Source organism: Perca fluviatilis, chromosome 19, assembly GCF_010015445.1.
Source record: "Perca fluviatilis chromosome 19, GENO_Pfluv_1.0, whole genome shotgun sequence".
NCBI lineage: Eukaryota > Metazoa > Chordata > Actinopteri > Perciformes > Percidae > Perca > Perca fluviatilis.
In genome coordinates this window covers 28356852-28374785 of record NC_053130.1, presented here as the reverse complement: position 1 = coordinate 28374785, position 17934 = coordinate 28356852, and the positions used below count along the sequence as shown (strand labels likewise).

Here is a 17934-nt window from a genome sequence, read left to right as displayed (position 1 = left end):
TGAACTTTTCCCCTATTTGTCCATTCAGATTGTATTGTTCTCTTATGTCACGCGTTGCCAATGCAACTTTTCTTTCTTCGAAGATAGGGGTTATGTGGATATAAATGCGATTTGATGTGTTTTTTCATTTTTGCTAAAGGGAGAGTAGTCAATTTTTTTTAAGGGGAGGGTCTTTCCTCATTGAAGATATATTTTAGGACATTCCTTTGCAAGATTTATTGTTTTGTTTTTTAAGTCCTGCAACTTTACGGGTTTGGATCACTCTCACCGCTCCCATCAAGCTCGTTTTCAGTCACAGCAGGCAGCAGTTCTCAGTGAAAAAGCTCTGACGAACCGACTGTAAACTACATGCCCAGCACCAATGCGACTAGTCAGTGAATATAGTGAAGCATTTAACTGCTAAAGAGCCAGCTATTTCCCTTGAGGAGTTTGTGGAGACCAAACCGAGCTTTAAGGGGAGTAAATGGTGCCAGAAACAAGTTCCTCTGTGGCTGCTGGATGTGTAAATAGAATGGCTGGATATCGTTCAAAATCCTTTGACACCGGTACCGAAATCATGACATCTAAACCGGTTCCTGAACGATACTCTTTTTCGATACCAATTAAAAAAGAATCCATTTTAATTAAAAGGAATTACAACATTACACGTTAAGGTACAAATCTTTTTTTTTTTTTTATATTCAGCCCCTTTACACCTATGTGACGCACACGTGAGCCCCATCTCTGTGCGTAACGTGGTGTTTTTCCTGCCTGCCTCTACGACGTGTAGACAGCCAGTCACCAGCATATATTAGATCTTGGTACAAACCTGCTTATTGGCTTACTGACGCTGATTAAATTTACTCCTTAGGTACAAAAAAAAAACATGGCATTTTGCGATTGATACTAAGGAGGCAATTCGGTCGGTGTCCAAAAAGCTATTGAAGTCCTAGTAAATGGGCAACACATGCTTGCTAACACATTCACCATGTAATCATTATGAGAAGATAATATGTCAGTGTTGTATTCAGAGCTTGTTCCAAAACCACCAAGTGGTAAAAAAAATGCTTTATGCTGCTTTAAAATGATTAAACCTGTGAACGATATGCAACAACGCACCCCTATTTGATTGATGCTACGTTTTTGATTAGCCCACTCTTTAAAAAAAGTGGGCCCAATAAGCTCTGGTTACTATGGTGCTGTCGCTCACACATACTCCTATCAACTCAACGCTGTCGTCACTGTTGTTGCCAATAAGCCTGAAATGTTAGGGAGCTATTTCTGTCTGTCGTGATTGGGGATAGAGGGAGGAGGAGGAGAAGGAGGAGGTAATGCTGTCAGTTTGCTGGAGCCTGAGCGCTGGGAGCTATAAACTGCTACAAATGCTAAGGCTCGTGTCATGCTGCAATAACAGTGTGTCAGACTTGTTTAAAGGCCTCAAAAGGTTACGAACGGTTTGCTTTTAACCGCAACCCCTCATTATCAGATTTTTTTTTTTATGAAGTTGTAAGGGCAAAGTGTACATCCCAAACTCAAAAGAAGTCAGTATTTTCTCTTTTCCATATAGTAAAAGGAATGCAGCAAGGCTCAAATAATGGCAGCAATGACCTGCTGCAGGGGTGATTAAATAAAAAAAAAAATGTTTAAAGTGACGGTGTAAGGGAGGGGGACCAATAATCATTCAGCGGTTGGCCGGGGGGCATAGAAAATCTGATTAGAAATACAGGAAATATTGGATAGGATAGAACAACACAGTGATTCTGCTAAATAAAACTTTAAAAAACATTCATTATTAATTTTCCTTGTTTTCATTTTAAACATATTGTATATCTGAATACACATTTTCTACAGGCTCAGTCTGCCACCTTAAAAAAAATCCAATTCCAGTGCTGGTTCCATGGTATCAGAATTTTGGATATTCATCATGGAAACATGAATTGGTCATGTGACAAGGGCTGGGTAAATTGTCAGAACAGGCAGCCAAGTGACAGTACTCTCTGGTCCAATGGAAATCACAATTGTCAGATTGACAGCACTGGATTTGGGTGGGCACCAGGGGGGCCAATCATATTTCGGGGGTGCCCATGCCCCCTTTCTAGCCCCCACCCCCTACTGCTGTGGCAACAATCATAGTGTTGCATCTTACTGCATTACTCAGGCCTCGATTTCTCTTTTCACCCTTGTGCTCGGATTATATGCAAAAAGTGACTAGGCTACTTCAAATTGAGATGATTAGTGCCGCTTGATTTCACCTCTCCTCTACTCAATCACTGACTACGCTGTCTCCAATCGCCTAAAAGCCTCAGGGCCTGTTTGTTTTCAGGAGAGCAGATGTTTGCGTCTCCCTCCATCCATCCTCTGCTACGCCTTCTTTTCCTTCTGCAGTCAGCAGTCGGTCTGTTTACATTTTGGGGCAGAGTTACAGCCCCCTGCAGATTTCTTTCTCTCTACCCTCGTGGGATAGATAGCACATGGAGGGTTGGCTTCACCTGTGCTTTCAATGAAAACTGCTTTCTGTAGGTTTGCTCTCTTGTTTGCTCCCATGTTTCTCTGATGGCGAGTGGCCAAGTTATCTCTCAATCATTCTGGTCACTTGGACCAAAACACGTCTGTGTCCCCGCCCATGTGAAATAAATCTGCGGACACGTGTCTGGGTATGAAAAGATAAGCTGGGATTTAAATGTCACTGTTAAAGCCAGGGAGATGCACATTGTGACTGTGCAGTATATCTAGTCATCGTGGATTGGAATTTTAGCAAAGTCAATACAGGGTTCAGTTGACGAGGTAATGGAGAGAATAGGACAGCAGGGTGGGCCAACTGTGATATGTGGATAAAGTTGAGCGAAAGCTAGCACCAGGTACCAATGCATTACTTTGACTCAGCAGTTTATTTTTAGACCAGCAAGACCATCTGGGTTCAGAACTCAAAAGTCAATGAGAGAATTTCCTGGGAGTTTTGAATTTTCCGGAAAGCACATAAAGGCATCATTTGACATTTTGGGAAAGAAACGTATTCACTTCATTGGCGAGAGTTAGCTGAGAGGATCGATACCCCCTCTCATATCTGTATAGTAAATATAAAGCTACCGTCAGCAGCAAGTTAGCTTAGCACAAATACCTAAAAAAGCTAGCTAGCTAGCTATAACATCAGTTAATCAGTGAGCTTTAGAGAAACTGTTAGCTACATTTTGTTACCTTTGGACAGAGCCAGGCTAGTCGTTTCCCCCTGTTTCCAGTGTTAATGCTACGCTAACCGGCTTCATATTGAACATACAGAATGAAAGTGTCTCCTCTAACTCACCATTAATACCTGTCTCCCATTTAAAGCCTAATGCTATTTTTTAAGGTATCAGTTTGCTGGTTAAATCATTGCAGTTGGTGACTGAAATTTGACAAATAGTCTTCAGGTTGCTGTTGAGGTAGCCGTTTCTCTCCTCATGAGTCAAACTGCTGGCCTCCGTTAGAGGAAAGAGTCTGTCCTGCATGAGGTCATCGGTTTGTCTGCGCAACCCACGAGGCACTCTGCCTATCGTTTGTCTTTAAACAGCGCTCTTTAGGCTGGAAAATGCTGCGGGTGTACGTATTCCCTTCCCCGGACAGTGCTGGGTGCTCAGCAGCAAAGCCCTATAAATCTCAGGCACGAGCCACTGCAGATCTGCGCTCTCCTCCCGCGGTGTAAGCCTCTGCACTGCGCAAGGCTGATGGAAAAAGACAGATCCTCAGCACCGTTCGGACTAAATATTAAAGTGGCATAGAGCCCTATGGAATCTGGTAGAGTCTGCTTTAATGCGAGGCCGTGCCAGAATTCATTCTACTATGCACACACTGACTGAAATTGAGTATCTCCTTTGTGTATCTGCTGTTCAGGCTATAGATCATAAAGACATAATGGGCCCTGATGGAACAGGACAGTACAATTTGATACGACACAAGTCAGTGACTTTAAAAACACATAAAAGCAGATGTATTCAAATGTTTATGATATTCCAATTATATTGTGCAAAATTGAACTGGAATGCAGTCTATTGGCATGAATTAGTTCATATATATATATATATATATTTTTTTTTTTTTATTCCACTAATAACACTGATTTCTATTACAGTCAGACATGAAGTTTAGCGTCCTCACTTATAATGTTCAACTTTACATATTTGAGGGATGTCATAGCAGTCAACCCTGGGATTTTACACTACTTTCACTGTGAAACTGAGTTCAACACATGGAAAATATTGACTGTCTGACTGTCCAGGCCTCTTGATTCAGTTTGGTCACTTTGTAACTAGTCACTTTCTAACAGTTAAAGTAGCAGCTTTGCGTCGGTCTCTGTGCTGCTCCTGCTCCCCATGCCCTCAAACTCTCTGTTTGTATGGCACTCCTTCATGCTGCTTCTCTCCTTCTCTGCCTACCTTTTCTCACTTCCCCCCCCTCTCTTTCCATCTGTCTCACCCCCCTCTCTCTCTCTCTCTCTCTCTCTCTCTCTCTCTCTCTCTCTCTCTCCCGCCCTGGGTCATGGAACACGCTGTTCCCTCCTTCAGACTGTATGAGCTGCTGGCTATCTCGGCCGTTTCATGCTCTGTGTGTGTGTGTGTGTGTGTGTGTGTGTGTGTGTGTGTGTGTGTGTGGTGTGTGTGTGTGTGTGTGTGTGTGTGTGTGTGTGTGTGTGTGTGTGTGTGTGTGTGTGTGTGTGTGTGTGTGTGTGTGTGTGTGTGTGTGTGTGTGTGTGTGTGTAAGACTGCAGTTGTTTTTTTCTCTGGGGGTGGATGTCAGAGCTGAACCACATGATTTTTTTCCCAATGACAAACCCTCTTTATGTAACCCAGCAACATCGAGACAGGCGTCTTATGTCAGGTGATGACGAGGCACTTGGACAAAGATGACGATGCACAAAATCCTCTTTATTCCATATTTGCTTTTGCGGCTGGGCCAGAGGTTATCTGGCTCCGTGTTGACCAGTTACAAAAAGACAGCGATTAGCCGGGTCACTTAAAGCAGCCGATTGCAATATTAGTTTTGCATTGTGAATATTTTAGTTTGCCCCGTGATGGTACAGCTTGTTATTAGAGAAAACATTTCCACATACATATATACATATCCACACCAAGGTTATTAGCCTGTTACTTGACTTTACAAGGCTCATAATAACAACTGCTAAAAAAACTTTTAATTAGTAAGAGCCTCTGTGGTTACTTTGCATAATACTACAATCATTCAACCGTGTATATGCTAATGTGTTAGCATGCCGTAGAATCTGATATCGATCCAAAAGGGACATAATATAAAATTCATAATTATGGTGTCCATGTTGTCATCACTTTCAGAGTTTCAGTCCTCTCGAGTACACGCAGACCTGCTTCTCCATACTCGCTGCCTTTTTTTCTTACTGTCATTGTTGCAGTTATTATGTTTTATTTTCTGTTGTTGACACGTTCATTTACCTTGGGGGCCTCGTGTAGTACTTAGCAGCCTATTAAGTGAGGTAATTATGGTGGTCATTATTTTATTTTAGGCTGTAAATAGATTTATGTTGGCAGAATTAACACCTAATAAAACCCATTGCAGACCACTGGATGTGTGGCACAAGCAGAGCACATTCTTGAGTTCATAGTTAGGGTTTATATCCGTATGGCTATTCTTATTTCCTATTTCCTCTGCGTCCAAAATTCCCTTAACTATCAATGGTCCTTGATGTATAGATTTTAGGGCTGCGACTAACAACAATTTATAATGTCTACTGGTCTGATGTTTGTTTTCTTGAATCGTAGATTAGTCGTCAAAGAAAATAGTGAACAATGCCCATTACAATTTCCCGGAGCCCAAAGTGATGTCTTCCAATGGCTTTTTGTAAAAAATATAATAGGAAAAGCAGTTTCAAATCAAAACATACTTGACATATATATTCAAGAAGCTGGAACCAGTTAACGTGTTGCATTTATGCCTGGAAAAATGAACAATTCTCAAAGCAGTTGCTGATATATTTTCCATATATCCACTTAATTAACTGACTAAAGGTTTAAGCTCTAATTCAATTAGGGTTTTTTGTTTGGTGGACGCCATTAGAAATGCTGTGTTTGGATCCTATTTCACATTTGTCCACTAATCTGTGCACATGCAGGGTCTAATAACCCTTCAAAGTCATCAGATTGTAACACTAGCTAGAGAGGGACTGAAGAGAGCGAGTGGTGTAAGAACAAAGCAGTGAATCACAGAAATAAAACGTTAGAAATGCAACGGAAGCAAGCATCTTACTATCTCTAACGTTATCCACGTTCTTATTTACAAATTATATATCCCATAGCTAAAAAAATAAAAAGCCTGAAAGTCGGAAGTTAGAACGAAAGTACAAAGAGTCGTTCCTATGAAGATGATAGACCGTCTCGTCTTGACTATTCGGGGTTACCCCTGTGTAACATTGAAGCTTCTTTAGACCACTTCCTGATCTGCAGAATTGTTTTGCTGATATGGATGCGAATGTCAGAAAGACAACACGTCCCGTCATTGTGGCAGGTCACACACGTACGGCCACACAGTCACACACGCAGACAAAAGCCACTTTCAGAGCAGCAGCTGTTTCGAGGACACGTTCGCCTGCTTACGCACCTGCTTTTTTTTTTTTTTTTTTCATTCCACCTTGACGCTCACTGCCTTTTTCTTTTATCCCCACCCTTTCTACAGCGGCACACGCTCACACCCTTCCTCCCTCCCTGCCCTGAGACTCTTGCTCAGACCTATGCACATACCACAGTTGACTAGGTCTGCCGAGTCAGGCTCTTTTTCTCCTCTTTCCCCTCATCTCATCTGCAGCAACTCCACTCAGGAATGTTACAAGTGAAACATGACAGTTGCACATTTCACTTTTTTTTACATGTGCATTTGTCTGCGTAAGTGCATGCGTATGCATCTTAGGTTGTGTGTGCGAGGGTGAAACTGAGAAAACGGGCGTGTGTGTGTGTGTGTGTGTGTGTGTGCGCGCGTGTGCGTGTGTACTTGTGCATATCTACCAATCCCACTCGCCTCCACTCAGACAGCAGCTCATATTCCCCTGACTCATGGGTGCCACAGGTGGTGCTGGGCTTCAGCTAACATAACCAGGGCAATTTACTCTAATCATTTACAACCCACTGAGAGATGCCTGTGCGCACCAATATCTGCTGCTTTTCACGGTATTGCAAATATACTCCCCCTCGTCTCTATTGGCCGAGTATTGCGTTTTTATTATTTGGCTGTCAAAAAGTGGATCTGTGCTCTTTGTTTCTTTGTCCTTTCTCAGTATAAATCAGATCCCAATTGCTCGCCAAACCCCTGTAGCATTGTGTGATGGATGTATTGTACCCTATAGACCTTTTTCACGGCAGACATGTTGACATGTCATAGTAGGAAAAGCACAGGTGTATTCAAAACCATTACTGATGGCTGCATTCCACTTGGGAGAGGCCCCTGGTATTGTGCATGCTGACTCACTGAAATGGCTTACTGGGATACTAAGGTTATCAATTTCAGCTGTGCTTTTCCTACTATGACAAGACAAAATGTCTGCTGTGAAAAAGGTCCACTGAGTTGTTGTTATTTTTTTAGGTCCCCCCCACCCACTCCCCCCCAAAAAACGGCTTAATAGCTCTGACCTCGGATAAGGTCTCTGCTCTCAATGCTAAATAATTCAGAAGTGCAGAGTGACTGTCTGAATTTCTTTCTGCCTCGCTTAGACATCTCCAAACTTGCTCTACCTGAACCCACTCTGAGGGAAGATCTGCAGTGTGTCAGGCTGGTCGATTTTGCACGGTTCCTTTCGAAGTGGAGCACTCTGTTAGCCATTTAATCTGAAGTGGCGCAGGCAGCAAGGTGCCGGCTGTAGAGTTTCATTCGACGCGGCAAATGAGGACAGAAGAGCAGGCCACAGGGTCGTATCCCTGCGTGAAGAGGAAGTCTGAAACTATGAATAAATAAAAGGCGGAAAAAAGTATGGGGGTTAGTCATGAGATTGTGACTTGTACAATGTAGACTCTATGGAAAATACTCCCAATGTTTATGAATTGTTGCCCTGAGGACAGAGTTTAAAGCAACATGGTCACAAGCGTATGACTGTTTAAATGCAACAGATGTACATTTTGTTAGAAAATATCTTCTTTTTTTTTTTCCTTCCCTAAAATCCCAATTTGTTCTTCTTTCCAGGATACGCCTTCCTGCTCTTCCAGGAAGAGACTTCTGTCCAGGCCTTGATCGACGCCTGCATCGAGGAGGATGGAAAGCTCTACCTGTGTGTGTCCAGTCCCACCATCAAAGACAAACCGGTAAGCGCCCGACATTCATGGAGTAGTAGTAGATTTGGGTCTTCACGTGTCCAGCTTATTCCCCTTATCTGTCCAAAACTGCAGATGTTTTTTTAGGACACACAATTACTCAGAATCCAATCACATAAATTGTACACTAAACAATAAGAATACAGTTGAAATATTTAAAGTGCCCATATTATGAAAAGAATCACTTTTTCTGGGATTTGGGGTGTTATTTTGTGTCTCTGGTGGTTTCTGAATGTCTTCTGTTGAGATGCACCGATTACAACTTTCTAGGCCGAGTTAGGCCAGCCGATACCGATTTTAGCCGATTCCGATTTCATTTTTTCGAACCACTTTTCAGCACACACAAATATTTATTTTCTATGTTTTCTTTAATAGAACATTTTGCACAGAACATAGAAAATAGAAATAGAAAAAACAGATATGGATCACTATAAAATAGAACTATATCAATTACTCCTTGTGTAGGGAATTCACACACATCTAAAGTGCAATGCTAGAACCATTTCCTTCTTTTCACATCCAATATCCAACTAAAAAAATGTGATTTGGGGTTTTTGGGGTCGTGCCTCCACGCCCTACTTTTTCCTTGCAGGTGTTGCATATTGCAAACTAGTTATCTTCTGCACACATGCTGAAGAATTTCCTAACAGCTGACATGTTGCAGGTTCATTCATGATGTTCCCTACATGTGCGAGAATAGCGCGGACACGCGCTTCACGCCGCGAGCGATAAACGGCGGAAAAGTTGAGAGAAAGGAAAAAGAGACTGTGCTGTTGCGTCCGTGTGTGCATGCGTGGCATGAAATCGGCAGGTCAGACTGACCTGCCGGTCGCCGGTCATGGCCGAGCATGTGAAAACCGGCCAATTCTGGTGACCGGCCGGCCTATCGGTGCATCTCTAGTCTTCTGCCTTCAGTCTCCGGGTGAGCTGTTCAAAGCTGGCAGGGCTTTCTACGTCAGAAGCCGAGACGAGGTGGCTAACCGCTAGCATGCTAGCGCTAGCATGCTACCTCGTTCTCAATGGCAAAACACTGCTACAACATACACTAGTTCACCATAATCTACAAAAGAACTACTTACATGTCCCTGTTCTGCAGGTATTCCACGCAAAGTTGAAAGCGCGCCCTCGTTTAGAAGAATTCTCCCGGCTAATCCTGCCTTGTACCGACTGAAGTTAGAGAAACAGCTAGCTGATGTGATCCTTACCTAGCTACTGCGCATGCGCGACTGCCAACAAAGATGGAACAGAAGGGAGATATGTCACTCTGTAGCTAAAACAGAGAGCTCAACACACAGGGTGAAAAGAGGAGCAGTGCAGTACAACAAAAATATGGTGTTTTTTGAAAATTAAACCATGTAGGCCTAAACCTATTCTGGTACAACCTCAAAATACAATTATGAACCTGAAAATGAGCATAATATGGGCGCTTTAAGAAAACTAGAAGGGCACTTGGAGATCGCAGACCTTCGCAAAGGCATGCCCTGTCATGTCAAAGTTCTGACTAATGTTTCACGTGGATTTTCCTAGTCGGGAAGTATTTATTTCCAATTATTCCAAAACCACATGAATGCAACACAAATGCCCTATCTCTCAATGTTAATGAAAGTGAAATATAATTTGTGTGTCCGCACTGAGATTCGGTTTCACTCCAAAATGTAATGGGTTCCTCCTTGGCCCATGCTACACCCTTTCATCAAGTTTCATTGAAATCAGGCCAGTAGTTTTTCTGTAATCCTGCTGACAGACCGACAAACCTCACTGAAAACATGACCTCCTTGGTTGAGGTAACAATACTAAGAGTCCGTAGCCATGCTAGCAGCTCTGTGAGGCTGTACTTTGGCACATTGGTGCTATATGCTAAATGCTCACGTCAGCATGCTAACATCCTCGCAATGACAACGCTAGCCTTTTATGTTTAGCAGGTATATGGTTTACAATGGCCAAAATGCCATACTAACATGCGATGTTTTTGTATGAAATGTACCTTAGTATGAAAATGGCATATTATTTCCTGTAAAATATTACAGAATGCATTACTGGACACTGCGCCGGCATAAATATCCCACTATGCAATTCGGTAGTAACAACAATGTTTATAACAGACAGAAACCAAGCAGCTCTGTAACAGTAATAACGCTCTAATTTACATTTCTACATATTTAATCTTTCAGTAATTTAAGCATTATCTGGCGATGCCACTAGAGCGGAGGTCGGCAGGGGTTACCATGGTTACGTGTCTTAAAACGGCAAGGATGCTCTCAGAAAGCGAAGTGAAAATTACAGCTTAGTGTGTCCGAAAAGTAGTTTTGATGGTCTAGTGCCAAACTAAAGTATTGGACAAATTGAAAGTTTGACCTGATGATGGTGCTTTAAAAAAGGTAAAAGGGGATCACCAAAGTCATTAGGATACATGGTCTGGGGAGCATGAATATATATATATATATATATATATATATATACATATATATATATATATATATATATATATATATATATATATATATATATATGTGTGTATATATATATATATATATATATATATATATATATATATATATATATATATATATATATATATATATATATATATATATATATATATGTATATATGTATGTATATATATATATGTATATATGTATGTATGTATATATATATATATATATATATGTATATATATATATATGTATGTATATATATATATATATATATGTATATATATATATGTATATATATGTATGTATATATATATATGTATATATGTATGTATATATATATGTATGTATATATATATATGTATATATGTATGTATATGTATGTATGTATGTATGTATGTATGTATGTATATATATATATATATATATATATGTATGTATGTATGTATGTATGTACATTGCCTTCTAATCGACCACATTTTTTACTTCTTTCTTAACGCAGGTCCAGATCCGTCCCTGGAACCTGAGCGACAGTGACTTTGTCATGGACGGCTCCCAGCCTCTGGACCCCCGCAAGACCATCTTTGTTGGAGGTGTGCCGCGGCCCCTGCGTGCAGGTAGCTAATATTAATAGAATATCTTTTTATTTTAATTTTTTTTGCGATCCCCCAAAAAGCCTCCAAATTGGCTTAGTACCGTTGGCTGGCATGGAGCACGGAGGCTGGAGGCTATAATGAAAGTTGTCCCTGTGAGAAAGCCATCCGCTACTTGGGTTTCCAGGAAGCGAGCCAAGTGGTCGTCATGTTAAGAATTCATGGTGTAATGGAAGGCTCGGTTTTTCTGTTCTTGGGATAAACATGCCTGGCTGGTCTGCAATGTGACCCCGACTAATTATACCGGCAGTTTGAGACCGCCGCTCTGATGAATAGTGCAGTAGGGTAGATTTTTACATCACCTAATACCAGCAGCAATGACAAAAGTCCAAGTGAAACCTTTCACTTTGTTTTTAAGAGAGGCTGAAGGCTTTCAATTTTGAGGACAAAAGAAGTGCCAACATGGTCTTTAACTTACTAAAAAAAAAAAAAAACATGGCTGGAGCATTAATCATCTCCCTTCCTTTTATGTTTTCTCCACTCCTTCTTCTCTCCAGTGGAGCTGGCGATGATCATGGACCGGCTGTACGGAGGTGTTTGCTACGCCGGCATCGACACTGACCCCGAGCTCAAATACCCGAAGGGCGCGGGCCGCGTGGCCTTCTCCAATCAGCAGAGCTACATCGCCGCCATCAGCGCTCGCTTCGTTCAGCTGCAGCACAATGACATCGACAAAAGGGTGAGCGAGTTCATGCGCTCCATTCACAACATCCCGACAGAAAGCAGCGGTCTCCGCCACAGCTGAGGTTTTTTTTTTTTTGCAGGCATTCCTATGGCGTGCTGCAGAGCTGAACTCTGCCTGAGCCCTCTCCCGTGTGGCAGAGCTTTCATTACAGCCGGCTTTTTCAGACTCAGCACAGCCTACAATAACGTAAAAAAAAAAAAAAGCCAAAGCACGGCTGTGCAATCACCATGGCCTTTGGCTGCCGGAGTCACCGACAGATGTTTCAAGTTGTAGACCCATAGGGTTGGTTTAATTATAGTAGTTCCCTATACGTGTTTATCCACTCGGGGGTGTGTGCTGCAGCCTGGTTATTTTAGGCACGACGGCCAATTGCAGCGGGACAGATCGTGACCAAGAGAGACTGGTTGTCAGCCAGTGAGCCGAGCCTCTGTAGGGCGGGGCAGTCCACCCCACCTCAGCTATCACCATTGATCTTCAGTGGGGGTGGGTTTAGCAAGCTTAATTATGAATGGAGCTCTGTGGAATTCAAAAACAAGTTAAAGAAAAACCAAAAAACATTTAGGAAGGCAACTAATTAGCCCTTTTGATGTATACCGTGGAGAACTGTTTTTTTTCAGATGTCAGCAATTGATTTTTACAGCATTTCTTTGAAAATGAACACTTAAAAGAATCTATGTTCATTGCAGTAAGTGGGGGACATCCTCGAGATTCTGTTAGTTTGAGTTTAAAGTTTTGGTTATGGTACAAGGATGCCTGTTTTGCCACTTTTTCTTTCTTATTTTCTCTTTTCTCGCATCCACAATTCCATTAACTGTAAATGGCTCTTGATGATAGGACATAGAAGCTCATTACCCCCGGTCGGCTTTTATGTCCACTGAGTTGACATCGGCGTCTAATGGCTCGGCAGCGTTGCTGTCTCTGCCTGGCCGTCTTCTTATTTGTCTTGTGTGAGGTTGTTGCTCCCAGCAGTGGAAGTCGTTGCAGAGTTTGGCGGAGAGGGCTACTGTTGAAGGATTTAATAACCTTTCATTTTGTGGTTAGCATCCACCCCTGCCAACTCATGCTCTGAGGCGTCTCCATGGCGACTGAGCTCTCATTTCTTGTCTCCCGGCTTAGCGGTCAGAGTCATTTTCACTGGTGGACGGAAGGATACCTGCCTCAGTCTAGCCCGGTTTGGTTTTGGAAATTTGCACAGGTTTGTGGATAACCGTTTGAAGGCGCTGACGCACCTCCATCGACAACAGCTGTTATTTCAGCACATATTTACATACTATTCGTGTTGGTTTTGCAGTGTATTAGTCTGGCATAAAGAAGAAGAAGATACCAGATAAATAATCTACCTTTTTTTTTTTTTTTTCAAATTAAATGTTCCTGTAGCAGTGGGCATAACAAGGTGACTGAGGTGCAAATAAACACGTGTTGAACTGTGCACAAACAAATTGCACAGACTACTATATATCTGCTGAACCTTTTGCACATTCCTCAACATCTTTGCACTAAACCGTACAGCCGTCTTTTCTTATCGGTAAAACACTTGCATCGTACATGCAGTATTTGTCTGTTTATGTTACCGTTTCTTTTACGTGTATTGTTTCTGACTTCCGATTCTGGCCGAGAGCAGACTTTTGACGCCGCCTCTCGTTCTCCCTTCTCCCCCAGGTGGAGGTGAAGCCGTACGTCCTGGACGACCAGATGTGCGACGAGTGCCAGGGGGCGCGCTGCGGGGGGAAGTTCGCCCCCTTCTTCTGTGCCAACGTCACCTGCCTGCAGTACTACTGCGAGTACTGCTGGGCCAGCATCCACTCGCGCGCGGGCCGAGAGTTTCACAAGCCACTGGTGAAGGAGGGCGGCGACCGCCCTCGACACGTGTCCTTCCGCTGGAGCTGAGGGGGGGTCCCCGAGTCAGCCCTGCCCCCCCGGTGAACCCACACCCGACCCCTAAAAATAGAAGAAAAAAAAAACCCCTCCTACCCTACAGGCTCGGACAGCGCTGCAACACCCCCCCACACACACACACACACACACACACACTCCCCCCCCCCCCCACTCCGCCCTGCTCCCCACAAACACCTCATGAAAATAAGCGGAAAGGATACGGTCAAATAGATGGGACTCTCTTCATCCCACATGGCTCTGAACTCATTCAGTCTATGGTTCCCCTCTGATGAAGCATTGTGGGGGAAAATGAAATGCGAACGTCTATCAGCTTAGAAATTGCACTTTGGCACAAAATCTCACTAAACACACACACACACAGACACACAGACATACACACACACACACACACACATAGGATGGGATGTAGGACACCTGTCTCATTTTCAGTTCCCCGTTCTGTTGACTGGGTTGGTGTGGTACGTCCTGTTGGACCCCTCCTCACTGAGAAAGAGGTGTGGGACCATAGGAATATTTAAAAAAAAAAAAAAAAAAAAGGTATATATATTTTTTTGTTTTGTACTTATCTATACATGTATAGATAATTTAAATTTGATGTAAAAGGAGCATGCACTTATTTTCAAAAGCTGTAGTTATATCGCCCCTACTATTACACAAAAATAATTACCAAAGGCAAATGAAATTAACGCGTACAGAAAAAGCTAAATAGGTGGCATAAGATGTAGCAAGACTTAACAGCTATCCAGTAGTGTGGGCCCGTATCGCCCAGAGTAAAAAAAAATAAAAATAACACGGCTATATTCACTCTCAATTTTGACTGAATATTAATACCTCATACGCGCAATCAGATTAGTTTGCTTTTTGAGTTCTAGGTTCTTTATTTTTATATTAACATTATTTTTTAGTGTTATGTAAATGTAATGCTGCAATAGCTTTGCTGCTAAATCCATGGTATAAACGGATACCATACGTACTTTATTCAGGCTAGGGTGTAAAATAACGACTAACCGATCAAGAGAAGCACCTGGTGTTGGAGGATGACGAGCTATCATAGGGGGAAGGTGGACGATGGCAACCTTTTGTGGGGGTCGGGGGGGGGGGAGAGCCCATAACTGCATGTTTATTTCAATCAGGTTGCTGCATGCAATAGACTTTTCAGTATCATGTCTACTATTCGATTCTGCCCATGTTTGCACAACACACTATAGACGTACGTTCGACTCGCACGAAACTGGACGGAAACGGGGGTTGGGGGAGGACTAGTCAAAAGGAATCACGGTGGCGGCCAGAGCAGACAGTTCCTGCACAAAACCAGGCAGTGAACACAACCAGACGACAGGGGAGGGAGGGGGGGGAAAAACAACCATAATAATCACAAATCCAATTAAATGTAGGATTACCATTTAAAAAATTTTTTTGTAACTGTCTATGTTTTAAATTTTCTCCATTACTTACATAGATTTCCTGTGCAACTTCACACACACACACACACACACACACACACACACACACACACACACACACACACACACACACACACACACACACACGCGCGGACGGCTGTCTTTCTTACGCACACAAACAGGCCTACAAACACAGAGTCTGATCCGAAGAGAAGACGCAACAATGTGAGCTTAAAACTGAAAACTGAGGTCTTTTTATTTTTATTTTTTTTTTCTCTTTAATTTGTTCCACCGTTGACGAAAAAAACAAAATAAAAAAAGCGCACGTTTACGTCTCAGAATGCAACCAAAGAGCTCACGTGTTGGACTTTTAACAGAGCACCTAGCACGCCGAGCCGACAGCCACCTGCAGAGAGGGACTGAAGGAGCAGTCGGTTAGATGGGGAAAGAGGGCAGACGGGAAGAGGAATTGGGGGCAACATTGAAGCTACTGGAGACTTGAGGTTGATAAACTGAGCTCTCTGCACATGCTCTCACTGGGGTGGGGTGGGATGGGAATGGGGGGATGACATTGCCAGAACATGCAGATGTGCAAGCTGGGGTTACCATATTTATCCAGATTATTTTTTTTTTTCCTGCAAAGCTTGAAGTAATGGACCTGCTTAAAAAGAAAAAAAGGTGGACATAGCCTATATATATCTTTTTAGTTTTTTATCAAAAAGTTATGGTGCGCAGTTCAAACAGCATTGGGTGGGTGGGGACGGAGGGAGGGAGGCATCGAAAATTATAAAAAAACGTATTGGCTGCTGAAGACAGGGCGGCTCTGGTTTGGGGGTGTGGTGGGGTTGGGGGCAAGTTACACTGGTTTTAGCAGTTTTGTGGACAATCCGAACGGGATCCTACATCATTGCAAGTTAATGTGTGTCCCCTTTTTTTTTTTTTTCGTCCGTGAGTTGTGATTGTCCCGTGCTGGCGCCCCGCGGCCCCTTTCCTCTCTCATTTTAGTCGCAAACTGATTTTTTTTTTGCTTTAGAATAGATGTTTTTGTTGTCCAAGATATAAAAAAAAAAAAAGCTAATTGAAACTAAGCAGAATATACTTTTTTTACTGGTAGGAAGAAAGAAGAAGAAGAGGCTAACCATGAGTAATAATAAGTATCCCTATGAAAGTGAATTCTGGGTGTTTTTGTGACATTTCTTTCCCCGCCCAGACAGGTTTTCTATGTTTGTTCCTTCTCTATGATAGCTATTTGTTATGCACTACTCTTTGTATCCGAAACAGTTTTCGACGGTCAGCAGCTCTTTTTGTTAAAAGACGACAACAACAACAACAACAACAAAAAGAGACGATAAAGCGTGCTTTCTGACTGAAAAGATCTTTTGCAATACCTCAATTTTGAAATATAATAGGAGAGAAACTGATATTTTCTAAGTAAGTTTATTCAGATGAAAAAAAAATATATATATATATATTAATTTAATCAAGAGAAATGATTTAACAGATGGTTGATTTTCTTTTTATTTTTTATCATGCTTATTTGCTTTTATTTTAAGAATTTATTTTTTTGAAAAAGACAACAACTGAAGGAGCTAGAGCTTTATAACTAATATAATGATGTAGTCAGTGAGCGTGCGGTCCGCTTTGTTACAGTGGACGGAAAGGGTGAGCGTCCCACTGGTCGAATTGGTTTCGAAACATCCTTAGGAAGAAAAAACCCGTATCAGGTGCTCAGAGAGAAAACTGAACATATTTCCCACGTTTTTTGTATATTTATAATCAATCATTAACTATGCTGACCAGAGTTGTGAAAGAGATCTTCTGTTCATTATTTTTTTAAGAGAAGTTTTTTATGTTTCCTAAAAGTATGTGCTCCCTTTTTCTTTTCTTTATTTTTTTTTTGTAAAAAAGAAAAAAAAAACTGATTTGTTAGCCTGACGTGGTCGGGAGGAAAACCTAAAAAAAAAAAAAAAAAAAAAGAGACTTGTGAGAGTCACTCAACAGCTGGAGATAGAGAGACAAGAATGTTATTTTTTAACACGAAACAGACACACGTGTTTTCACCTGTAACTTGATCGAAAGCCCCCAAGGTGCATCATTTGACTGGTGGCCTTCTATTCACGCAAGACTTGAACTAGTCCCATTTTTTTAAAGGCTAAGAACCTTGATTCTTTGTTGTAATGTGCAATACTGTTTGTACTGTTTGTAGAAAAGAAGAAAACCAGAAAAAAAAGGCATAAATCTTTATTGCAGAATTATTTTCATTGCAAGCATTGTGATTCACTAAAATCATTTTCTACTGTGTATTTACCTACTCGACCTGCTAGTACCTTCCAGTAGTAATGTAGCCTTTGTACTGAGAAAAAAAGATTTCATTATTTTTTAGAAAGTTTTGCTAAAAAGGAAAAGAATTTCAAACATATTTACATATTTTCATTTTTATTTCGTATATTTCTTTTCTTAACAGGACTTATTTCTCAACCATTAATAGTTATTTCTGGGGGAGACTTTCATATCTCGTCAATGTCATTAATATTATTTTGTATTTTTACTTGGAATAAATTAATTTTATGATGCTAATTCTTAAAAAG

At 41.7% G+C, this 17934-nt stretch overlaps 1 protein-coding gene across 1 annotated transcript in view; it reads left to right on the top strand.

Annotated features, from left to right (window-relative positions):
• cpeb3 (cytoplasmic polyadenylation element binding protein 3) overlaps positions 1-14086 on the top strand; it is a 50465-nt gene extending 36379 nt beyond the window's left edge. The window contains 4 exon segments of the mRNA XM_039784911.1: positions 8149-8267; positions 11212-11326; positions 11860-12041; positions 13707-14086. Of these exon segments, the coding sequence (XP_039640845.1) occupies positions 8149-8267; positions 11212-11326; positions 11860-12041; positions 13707-13934 (644 nt within the window). The 3' untranslated portion in view covers positions 13935-14086.
• The last annotated feature ends 3848 nt before the right edge of the window (positions 14087-17934 follow it).